Source organism: Parus major, chromosome 27 (genome assembly GCF_001522545.3).
Source record: "Parus major isolate Abel chromosome 27, Parus_major1.1, whole genome shotgun sequence".
In the NCBI taxonomy this organism is placed as follows: Eukaryota; Metazoa; Chordata; class Aves; order Passeriformes; family Paridae; genus Parus; species Parus major.
Window position 1 is genome coordinate 1936615 of NC_031796.1, and position 12223 is coordinate 1948837.

The 12223-nt window shown below is 52.8% G+C and overlaps 1 protein-coding gene across 1 annotated transcript; it reads right to left on the reverse strand.

Moving 5' to 3' along the window:
• Window positions 1-9: 9 nt before the first annotated feature.
• Window positions 10-8328, reverse strand: VAT1 (vesicle amine transport 1). The gene is made up of 6 exons (XM_015651233.3): window positions 7994-8328; window positions 6905-7112; window positions 6430-6600; window positions 6253-6342; window positions 5106-5347; window positions 10-4132 (listed from the first exon to the last, which is right to left on the reverse strand). Exons 1-6 carry the CDS (start codon window positions 8318-8320, stop codon window positions 4031-4033), a joined length of 1140 nt encoding a protein of 379 aa, XP_015506719.2. The 5' UTR covers window positions 8321-8328; the 3' UTR covers window positions 10-4030.
• Window positions 8329-12223: the final 3895 nt, after the last annotated feature.

The following is a 12223-nucleotide window of genomic DNA, read 5'->3' on the forward strand; positions in this document are numbered from 1 at the left end:
AGCACACTGCAAGGTTTTGTAATGCTTTAATTAACATTTGAAACACATAAGGCATATGGTAACATTTGACAGAGGAGCAGTACACATTGTAGTCATGTAAACAGCAGTGGCACAGTTGTCTTCCGTCCAACTTGGTTACACGCACAAAGCGAAATATATTTTTTAAACAAAAGATTTGCTATGTGTCTGTAGGATGAGCATCACTCATATCACAAATCTGCAAATCAACACAATTCAGACAGTACAGACCAGACCATATGCTGTAAGAGGCTCACTCAGAGTCTAACACGTTTCACATCATGCTCATGTACTACTTGCCAATAACACTTTGCCGTCACGAGGGCTCAGCACACCAGAGACTAAGCAACCAGAGTGGTTTAACACCTATGAGAGCAGCTGTCAGCAGGCCAGGATCCTGCACCAGCTGAGGCCTCACACACACAGTGCTTCTTACTTCTCCCTGGCCAATCAATTCTAGTTTAATACAGGTGTCTGGAACAAAACATAGAGCTGAACTCCTTCCCAGAGCACCTGGCAGGGGCCACGCTCCTCTGTGCAAGCAGAGGCTACCTCTGCTCCCTCCCCCTCCTGCAGCCAGCTTGCAACACAAGTGAGCTTCAGAGAAACCAAAGAGTCAAAAATGTGGCAACCACTGCCGGGTGATAGCAAAGGAGTTGCACTTTGTCCAAGACCAGCAGCACCAGGCTGGAGGCCACTGCAGCAGCGACAGGAGAGGCCCTTGTGCCGAGCCCACCACAGCAGGCAGGGCTGTGAGTGCCTCCTCTGCTCATCAACTCCTTACACTTCCACTTGGACTCCTCATGGCACAACCTTTGAGCCAGACAATCAGAAAAATAAACATTAAATTGCACTTCTGGAATGGCACACATGATTAAGTACAGGAATCTCCCAGTTCTTCAGTAGCACAACTCTGCCCTAAACAAGCAACATTGAATGGAATGATTTTTATCCTAGGGTTTCGTTTTGGTTTTTTTTTTTGCTTTGGTCCTTAGTATACAAACTGGCTGGTTAACTTGATTAAGACACTTGAAGTTGTTTTACATAGGTTCTATACTTACTGGCCCATAGAAAAGTAAAGTAAAAAACCAAAACACAACCAACCACACCCATCTAAAGCAGAGCTTCGAGCAGGGGTGGAGGATTGCAAGGTTACATTTAATCTTGGTCTTCCTGTAGAAAACACTGTTGCTACCAAGAGACACAAAATAGCCAGTGCAGAACTCGAACAGGCAGAAACTGCTCGGCATTCCTGCCTCCATAAGGGCTTCAGGAATTTCTGGGTAGAAGATATGAGAGCCCAAAGAGAGCCAGGATTGTTTCCAAAGAGCCAAGGCTGGAGCAGCTGATAAAGCCTCACTCAAGGTTCGCTCTGGAGCCAAACAGCTGCCCTGGGAGAGAAACAAGGGCTTTACAACAGGTCTTATGGACTGGGGGGTACAGAACCATCAGGTCAGCCTCAGAAAGGCTGGAACACCTGGGGAGAGGACAGCTAATTCACAGAAAATCCAATGACATCACCAGTGTTCACAAAACAGAGCTAATAAGAGTCAAAACAGGGTTTTGGCAATACTTTGAAAGGCCAGAATGGAAAAGGCCCCAGTGACTTCCTAGTCATGTAGCAGAAGGCACCGAGATGCTGCTTCCCGTGGCACACAGGAGGCAGCAGGGCAGAGGGGTCTGATGGGGAGCTGTGAGGCTCCTGGGCTGTGAGAGCCCTGCCTGACCCAAGGCCATCCACGTAAGGCACTGAGCACGGGATTGGCTCAGAATAAAGCAGGGAGAGGATGTTAAAATGAAACACACCATAACAACTTTCCCTTTTACAATCCTGCAGCGCTGGAAGATGTGTGGGGTTGTGTGCCTTTTGAGCACGCTGCCCTGTCATCAAGGTGAAGTCCAGTTTCTCAGAGGAACAAGTGCAGACTTTCCATTTCAGCAATTTAGACAGTCCTTCTGTTTTCACACCTGGTAAAGCAGCATCAGACATGGTTGGATTCAATCTAAATTAGCACAACAGGGCAGGTTGAAAGAAGCAGCAAGATTTTGGATTCAGAAAGGTAAAAAGTTGTGCTTGAGAGTTCCATCAGCCTGTGTTTATGAAGTTGAAGAGATGAACTGACAAGGATCTGTGAGAGGACTCCAGACTCCTCTGAGGTTGTGGGGAACAGGGTTGTTGCAATATTTAAAGTCAGCCAGGGCAGGACCCCTGGAAGCTGTGCCTATGCATTTCTAAAGAACTCTGGGCTGAGCCTAAGCACCTGAACCACAAGCTGCACTGACAAACAGGAGTCCCACTGGAGCAGGCTGAGGGAGAAGCCAGAGAGGAATCCCAGCCCTGTGTGGCTCTCCTGGTGGTGGGACTGCATGTCTGGCCCTGTGCCCAGCGGGTACCTGCCCTCCTTGGGCCTTGGGACCTCCCTGTGGGCTATTTAAGCAGGATTCTAGTCTCAAGGTTTTGCTTCTGGAGCATGAGTTCTTCCATGATGGACAGCTCTTCTTGGTCCCCTTGGGTTTACCATTTCAAATCCAAAATGAAGCCCAAAAGCCCACCACACCTACATCCCATGACAAGCACCAGAGTTGCCCAGGGCTGCAAGTGGGGTCCAGTGGGAAGGACAGCATCACCCAGGACTCAAGGTGCTCAGAGAGCTGGGCTTAGGTCTCTAACACAGCTCTCTTCCCAAATACACACAAGGAAAGAAAAGCAGAAGAGAAGCACAGTTCTGGTATCGGGAGGAGCATCCCAGGTAGCTCCTAAACCCTCAGTGCTGGAGCCCCAAGACAAAGATTCAGGGGAAGAAAACTCAAGCCCTGCTGCAGCAAATGAGCTGGGACACAAAGGAAAACTGCTCAGGACGTGCAGGTCAAGAGGCTGGGCTGTTTATCATCTAACTGCTACCCTGGCAACAGCTTCACTAACCAGTGTGCCACAGGGAGAGGCAGCCCAGGCTACTGGGCAGCCAGCCCACAGGACTGGCTCTTGAAAGTTACTTCCCAAACTGCAACACCTCCTCAGCACACAGGGCCCTGCACAAAGCAATAACAGGGGATTATTTTGTTTCCATCTCAATGAAGTCCAATTCAACACTGCAGCCCTTGGAAACACAAAGACAAGGGTGAAGCCCTAACAATACCAGCTTGGAGCCCAACATAATAAAGCACAGAGCCAACATCAATTGTTCCAGTCGTTTGTGACACAGTTGAGTCCTTATGGTCTCTAAGAATCGGACACTGCTCAGATCTCTCTATACAATTTGGAAATAGAAAATGGACAGGATCAGGTTACCTAGTTGAAACTTTTCTTCTGTAGTCAGACACAGCCCAGCCCAGCCTGTCAGGGTATTTAGTGAATGCACAAAGAAGTGACTGCAAATGAAGTATGATATGCCATAGACTCCAAATTGCCAGGATGGCCAAGGCAGAGCCATCAGGAGCTGTTACTATCTGGCTGTGTTAGTGGCCTACAAAAAGCAGAGGGAATAGAGCTGGGTTACTGTGAACAGAAGTGGCTGGAATTAAACTAGGCCAGCTGTGGTTTTCCTTTGGCTGTGGAGGAAACATCCTACATTTGGCCAATCCTCTGCTGAACAGGCTTCCCAAAGCTGACAGTGCAAACGCTTCAGCAGGGCTCAGCTTCTGCAGAGATACTTGGCAGTTGTTACAGTACATTGTGCCGTGACTCTACAGTGACAGGCTGTGCAGTTGTTAGTCACCAACTGCTTGGAAGCTTCAGCCTCACTGCCAGAGAAAAATAAGGTTAGTCTGGAAATTCAGTGGAGAAACAAGTGGTTAGAAAACAGTATGAAACAGACAGGTTTCAAAAGAGAGAGCAGGAGGCATATCTGGCAAAGGGTCAGTCACAACAAGAGCATGCAAACCTCAGCTGAATGATAAACCATGATGTTCTTGTACTGGTGAAAGATGGAAGATACTGATCTGTCCATTTCCAGGTCCCAAAGAGATCAGGGAGTTAAACCATGAATTCATACTCTGCATACATCTCTTCTCCTTAGTTCTCTACTTTCTTAGATTCTTCCTTGGGTGCTTCAGGAACCAGGATGACTTTTCCAACATTCTTCTTTTCTTGCATCTGCTTCATAGCCTCTGCCACCTGGAAGCAAAAGGAGTCTGGTGAGACCCCCACCCACTGCAGGGTGCATTCTCTGCTCTTCCTGAGGCACAACTGGGAGGCAGATTTCCACTTCAAGCAAGTCCCAAGCATCCAGGTGCCTCTGCACAGGTGTGTTTTGGACAGACCTGGGCAACCACCCCAGAAGGCCCATAGGAAACTACACTCAAGAATTCACACAGCCTTAACACACAATGCTCTGCTCACACAAATGTGGAAGTGCAGTGTGTGTCACAACAGCTTCCTCTCCAAAGGGAGGAACCCAGCCACCTCCCAGGAGAACAAAGCCCCCACCAGCTACACAAAACAATATATGCACAGAACTGTATTATTATTATCATCATTTTCAAGCACCTGGGCCAGGCCTGGAATCAAAGCTTTCCTTAAGCCTTTGTATCAGACTAGTTCTCATGTATGAACACTGACTGATCATCACTAAATTCTTTGATCCCATACAGCAAGTCCTACCCCAGCACAGGATTCCCAAGGGAAGAGCCTGACTCTGCCTGGACACATCAATGCAATAACCCTGAGCAGAGCTGGTGAAAAACCTGCTGCCCCCTTCTAATGTCCTCATTCTGCTTCACTGCCTGGGCTCTTTTGCACTCTTGGAAGGGCAGCAACAACCTCCCCATCTGTCTGCTTAATTACAGGGTACAGAATACTCAGGGCTTACTCCAGTCTGATGGATAACCCAGCCCCCTCCTGGCTGCTGCTGCCCATGGAGCACAGCTGAGCCCCTGCCCTGCTCCACAGGGACACTGTCTGGCACTGCCCAGCCCTGTGCATTGGAGCAGAATAGCCCAGCCACTTTACTCAGACTTAATATTTTAAAAGTAATAAGGCGGTGAATGTCCAAGAACAGATGGTTATCTGACATTTTCAACAGTTCAGGCACCATCAACAAGGTGCTGACTCTGTACCACTGCTTGCCTGTAGGTCAGCTCAGACTCACCTGATCAAAGGGCCACACAGAGTCTATTTTGGGCTTGATTTTGCCTTGACTGTACAGGTTAACCAGCTTGGCTACAACGCTTCTGAGAAGCTCAACTTCTTCATCCATATATCCAAGATGGTAGCCACACACAGCCTTGTTCTGGTGCAGGAGCTGCAAGGCAGTGATGCTGAACTGGTTCCACCAGGTTTTAGCCATAGCCATGAGGTTCTTCTTCTGCCCAGTGAGCAGGTTTGCTACACCTTAAAAGGAGACAAGCCACAGATAGGTTGGAACACAACACAGAAGGCAATGGGCATCCCATGAACAGCTCAGACCACGCACAGGGGAACAGCTACTCAGCATAGTGAGAGACAGAACTGAGAACAGCAGAACTGTCCAGTTGAGCTGCAACGGAAACAGGCACCTGCCTCAGCCTCAAGATCCACAGAATTTGGATTATCAGCACTCATATGGCAAAAATGCACAATAACTCTGGCCCTCCTAAGGCAGCAGCAGTGCAGCTAGACTGCAGTGCTGGCAGAGGTAAGAAAGGGTTACAAGTGACATGCAGCCAGGCTGGCAGGACAGCTCTCCCCTTCTCCTACAGCCCTGTATCTTCAGGGGAATGACACGCTGCAGTGGCTGGGACAACCAAAGCAGCACACTGGTGCAAGTGTCTGGAATCCCACTGGGGGTTGTGTGAGGGCTTTGTCTATGGGACAAAATCACAGTGTTCCAGGGCTGGGGAATGGAGAGATAAGTATTCAGTAGCCTCAAACCTCATCTCCCACACATCCTCTGAAAGAAAAGCAAGGCTGTGCATTAACTCAGCCTAGACAAAGCAGCTATGCCAGTATTTCTCCCTGAGGACATTCCAGCTTCCCCTGCAGGCACCAGCTTTTACTCCAAAAGAGATTTCACCATTGGAGGGAAGAGCCTTGGAGCCTGTGAACACAGCTCTGAGGACAAGACACAAATATCACTCCCCTCAGTGCTTCACCAAGCCAAAGCATCCTGAAGACCTTAATGAAATAACAGAACACAAACACATAGTGCAATGAGGAAGAGTCCCTGACAGCCATGAACCCAGACATGGAGCATTCCTCTCTGGATCCCATTCCACCATCACACAGCCCCTGTGTTTGGGCACTTTGCTCACACTCACCATAAGTGATGAGTTTGCCCATCGGCTTCAACAGGTTAAAAGCTTTGGACGTATCAGATCCTCCCAGAGGGTCCAGGACAATGTCAACACCTAGAGATGGAATTAGAAGTAAATAGAATTTTCTTTGCAATTGAAAGAAATGCAGGACAGTTGCAGAAGTCCTCCACCACATCATACCTTTGGGAGAGATTTTCCGGACCTCCTCTGCGTAATCCGTTGTTCGGTAGTCAATGGGGTGAGCAACTCCACTCTCCTTGAGTGAATCGTGCTTCGAGGCAGATGCTGTGCCAAAAATGGTGACATTTTCTACAGTCTTGCACAGCTGGATGGCAGCAGTTCCCACACCACCTGAAAATCAGCAGTGAGAAAGATTTAGAAGCAAACAGCCCCAGCAGTCAGAAAATCCTCTGAGCAGGTAAATTATCCCTGCCTGTACCAACCACACAGCACAGCAGCCTGGGGAACAGAGGCTCTGCCTGGGACACACTGGGAGAGACTGACCCCAGCTGCCAGGAAATCAGGTCAGCATGAAGCCTGCGTCTCTGCTAGGTGACATTTTGTCAGTCCAGTCCCATTCTGATCATTTCCTCACCCATGTCACTTATTCAGAAACTGCATGGTGAAGCCAAGAGATCTGGCAAGAACAATTTACCTGCAGCCATGTGGATGAGGACACTCTGGTTGGGTCTCAGGTTTCCAAAGTCAAACAGAATCATGTAGGCAGTGATGTAGTTAACAAGAAGAGCAGCGGCTTCCTCGAAGCTCATCCCCTCAGGCATTGGGAAAGTCTGATTGACCGGCACATTCACAACTTCTTGCCAGAGCCCTGACCTAGCCAGGACCATTACCTTATCGCCAACCTAAAATCAGAGGACAAGTTGGTCTGAAACAAACCCCCAAGGCTAGCAGAAGCCATCAGACCCTTGCCCTTGGCATGTCAGAGCTAGTGCACACACACAGTTCTCTGTGCAGAGGTCTGCAGAGACTGCAGCACCCCTGGACTCAGGCAGGAGACCACAGCCTGCTCCCTCCTCATCGGGAGACTGGAGCAAGCACCTCTCACACAGACCTGGGCACACACCAGGAACCTCAGAGAGACCACAGGCACTCCAGGCTCTGCCTTTGTAGTGGTACCCAAACCTAAACTGTGGTTGCCCAAACCAACCATTGGATCCACGCTGGATCACCAAGGCAAGAGGGATGAGGACCATGTCCTGCCCTCTTTGCTTAAGCTGGGAGCAGAAATCTAGACACCGAAAAATATTACTGCTGCTCCTTGCAAGGATCACCCTGCCAAGAGGCAGGAGCCTTTGGGAAACGTTTAGTAGCATCAATCATGGAAAATGCACGTTCAAACTTAGGAAAAGCTCCTGAATCTAAGGCACACGGCCGTCCCCAGCTCCTCCCCACGGCTGCGGCCCCTCAGCCCGGCCCGTTGGGTGGCAGCGCTCCCGTCCCCCCGGAGCAGCAGGGCCGGCCGGGGGATCCCTGCCCGCCCTGCCCCTTTGTCCACGGCCTTTGTCCGCCCGGAGCCTCCGCGGGTGGCATCGGACGGGCTCCCGGCGGGGACTCAGCGCTGCCGGGGCCGAGCGGCCCGCCCGCCCCGACGGGGAGCGCCGGTGCCGGGCGGGAGCGCCGGGGGAGCGCCGGGGGCTGCGGGCACCGGGCCCGGCCAGGGGCGGGGTCGGCCGGGGCCGCACCTGCGGGGCGGTTCGGGGCCAGCGGGCCGGGCCGCCCTCACCTGTCGGTCGCGGACGCCGTCGCCGAGGGCGCGGACGGTACCGGCGCACTCCATGCCGGGGCAGACGGGCGGCGGCGGCAGGCGGTCGTACAGGCCCTGCCGCGCCATCAGGTCGGCGAAATTGAGGCCGCAGGCGCGGACGCTCACCGAGACCTCTCCGGGCCGCGGGTCAGCGCCGCGCCGCGCCTGCACCTTCACCTTGTCGTAGCCGCCGAACCCCGTCAGCACCAGCGCCCGGTGCTCGGCCGCCTCCCCGCCGCCCGTCGGCGGCTCGGGGCCGGGGACCGGCTCGGGGGCGGCGGAGGCCGGGGCCGGCTCGGCGGACATGGCGGTGCGGAGCGGAGAGAGCGGCTGCGGGCGCGGCGGCGGCGGCGGCGGGCGGGGAAGAGCCGGGGCGCGGCCGGGGGCGGAGCGGCTCGGGCGGGGCAGCGCGGATCGGCGGCGGCGGGCGTGGCGGTGCTCCCGGTCAGCCCCCGCGCCCGCTCCCCCAGCCCTACCCGGCCCCCGCCGCCACGAACCATCTTCTTTTTTGTCTATTCATTCCTTCCTATTTTTTTTTTAATTTTATTTTTTTTCCCGCTAAATGATTCCTTTCGAATAAACACGCTGCTCGCGTCCTCCCTGGGGACATGGCTGAAATGGCAGTTTTGCTGGAGCATCATTTCTCTGAATTACTTCTACACTTGATAACGCGGAACTCCTGACACTTGTGGGGAGTTTAGTGGCCGTGGCTCTGCTTGCAGCCCTGCGATGGCTGCGGGCAACAGAGGCACGGCTACACACAGGTCGGAGGGAGGAGCAGAGTTCTAGTCCTGCAGCTAAAGGAAAATAAATTAGGCAGTGTTTGCAGACAGATCGCTGGATCCAGCCTCTCTGTCTGCCAGCAGACATCAGCCTCCTCCATGAGCTCAGTGCTCGGGTCACTGTTCGGCTCCCAGAATCCACACTGACCATCGGGAATGCCGATTCCGTGCCATTTTGTGCAGAGCAGAGTAGAATCCACACCTCAGTTGTCTGGCCTTGGTGAACCCATCTCTAACAACCTGCAGCCACTGCAGGGTGACTGCTCAAGCGAGCAAATCAGAGAGCCCCGGAAGCAGAAAAATATCCGTGCCCAAAAAGAAAACACAAACCATCTGGAGGATAATCAGTGTGCTGGGAAATCTCTGTGTCATTCCCAAGCCAAGCAAAACCCAGCACAGTGCCTGCACAGGGATGGGCATTCCCAGCACCGTGACGTTCTGGCTGGCCCATGGATCAGCAAACCCTGGCATCTCCAGGGTCTTTGTGGGCTGCAGGAGTCCCAGCGTGGCCTGCTGAGCTGGGCTGCAGGAGCTCTGAGTGATTGTGTCCTGCAGGGCCACACCGGGCTGCCCTGAGGCTGACAGAGCCTGGGACTGCTCAGGAAGAGAAGCACAAAGACAGGAAAGGAGGCAGGAGGACAGAGCCTGGGGCAGGCTGCACATCGTGTGGTTCTGCTGTGTGGCAGATTTATGGCTGTTGGGGTGGCTGCAGTGGGAACAAGGAGGAGATTCAAGTCCAGTTGCACGACAGCACCACAGTCCAGCTTTACCCTTTGTTTGCCATTGGTGAGCTCTGAGAAATACAGATGTGCCTTCCTGATGTGTGAGCATTTCCCACACCCCAGATTAGAAAGAAGCAGTCAAAGCAATCCTTTATCTTCTACTGCTCTTCCTAGGAGCTTTCCTAGCCTTCCTTCTTTCAGTGATTTATATTCACAGTGGTGGATGAAACATGCTAGTCCAAAGGGAGCCTCCATTGACCCCAGAGTTCAGGGGATGATCCCCAGAGGCTGAATGGTCAGTGAAGGCAGTGGATTTGGGAAGTCAGATTCCTCTTCTGCAAGTCTGCTGCAGCTGTGTGAAGCTCTGGAGCAGACTGGACAGGACAGGGACATTTCTGCACAGTGGCAGGTCTCTGTGGTTGGGCAGGACTCTCTTCCTGCCTTGGTCTCTTTCGTGTTTCTGAGTCAGTTTTTCCTTATCAGCTCAGTCTGTAACATTTCCCCTGTAAATCCTTGTCCACTTCACTTTGTGTCCTGCTGGGGTAGTTTTCTCACTGCATGGAAGCAGCAGGGTTAAGGTCAGTCCTGGCTTGTTGCTGCTCTGGAATTGGTGTGTGAAGCCAATTGTTTTGGGGAGCAGCCAGGGAGGTGCTGGTGCTGGCAGGGGTTGGGAATTTGCAGCTGGCAAACTCTGAGCTTGCAGACCTGGGATCCCCAGCACATCCTGGCAGCTGCCCACAGGACACTGGTGCAGAACAGCAAGGGAGCATTACCTAGAGAAAACTGTTTTTCCCAGTGGAATTGGTGCTCTAACCCATTTTCCATCAAGCTCTCCAAATGTGAGCTTTTGCTGCCCAGAAGCACAGAGCCAAGGGCCCTCCTGAATGGTGCTGGCTTGTGATTTACAGCCAGAGGTGGGCACAGGCCACCAAGGTAACTGTTCTCATTCTCTCTCTGCCAGACACTCAGCTTTCCAGCAGCCCTGCACCTCTCTGTAAGCTGCTGTCCTGCTTTTTCCAGCCTCCTGCAGTCCCCCCTGATCCCCTGAAAGGGGTTGAGGAGGACGTGCCACAGTAGGAGCAGTGCCAGCTCCCCTGCCTGGCCCTTTGTTTCTTATTCTTTTATTTCTATGAAGGGCTCTAGCAGTCCCTCTCCCCTGCCCTCAAGGACATCTTAACAATGACCAGGCAGAAGATTAAAAAAAAACCACAACTGGCAGCAGTTTTCTTGTCAGCAGGCAGCTGCCTGTGCCAGTTCCCAGGGCTCTCTCAGCACAGTAGCCCAGAGGCTCAGGCCCACAAAAGCTTTACCTGGCAGGGCAGGGCTTCCTGAGATCCCACTGCTGGCCAGGGACTGGCTGCCAGACATGGGGTGGCTCCACTGCACAGGTGAAGTGCTCAGACCCAGGGTTCCCCATTCCAGCTCTGACCCTGACCTGGTGCCACCAGCCCACTCTTCTGCTCTGCTGGTGCTGCCCGTGCTCCTCGAGGCCCCCTGCTCCCTGAGCCCCCAGCTGCAGTCAGGGCAAGGGCTCAGCTTGGGAAGCAGCTGTGGGGCTGCAGTCAGCCCCCATGGGGTGCCAGGACCCACACCCACGCTTTCAGGGTATACAGTTTGGTATCCTGGCTCTACAGCAAGTGTTGACCTTGATCCATCTACTTGGATTTGGTGGGAACTCAAGAGAAAGATTCCTCCTGCCTCTGTTCTGCCTTTATTTCACCCATGCATGCAGCATGTTAGGATGCACAGAGAGGAAGACACAGACAAGATGTCCCACCTGCATCACACGTACCAGGAATGCTGTGCCTCCTGGGTGACACTGTGCCTGTATCACAGTAAATTACATTTAGATTTGACAGGTAGAGCAGCAGGTGGAAGAGATCTGACACAACCCCTCAGACATACCTGCCACTCACAGCTGCAGTTCCCTGTGCTGCTGTTTTGATCACAGAGACAAATTGAGGCAGTTGTCAAGTGCAAACTGAAGCTCAGTGGACGGCAGCTCACTCCTCACACTGGCAGGAGACTGAGCACAGAGCATCATTCCCACAATGCATGGGCTGTGGGAATTCTCCAGCCTCTTCCCCTGCACAAACTCAGCAGCAGAGGCTGCAGATGTGCAGCAGGAGCGAATGGCATGGCTGGCATGGGGCCAGTTTCCAGGTGTGCACAGAACTGCATCCCACTGTGTCCTCCTCTGGAAGGAGGCACTTTCTCCACTGCAGTCTTTGGAGAAAACATGTGAAATGAGAAGTCTCCTTAGCTTCAACTTTACACCACAACATCAATAATTTACTGACAATTATAGTCCCAGAATTACAGGCTTAGCACATCCACATGCTGTGCATCCATGAGAACCCCATTATCTCACCTCACTGAAAATGCACAGGCTTGCCTCTGTGTGCTGAGGCTTTCTGGGGTACAGCAGGCAGGATTGGGCAGCGTGGCTGTGCCTTGGATCAAGGCCTGGGTTTCTCTGCACCATCACCATCTCTGCTGCTGTCTGAGGGCCCTGGCTCCTGGCAGGCTCTGGCACTGCTGCTCTTCGGCAGCGCCAGCTGCTCAGTGTTTCCCTGGCTCACCCCAGGAACACGAGCAGTTCTGCAGAGAACAGCGAGGGTGGGACTGAAACACATCAGTGCACAGCAGTGGGTCTGCAGAGAAAAGACCCTCACCTGAGCCCAGCACGGCTGCAGCAGCCCTGC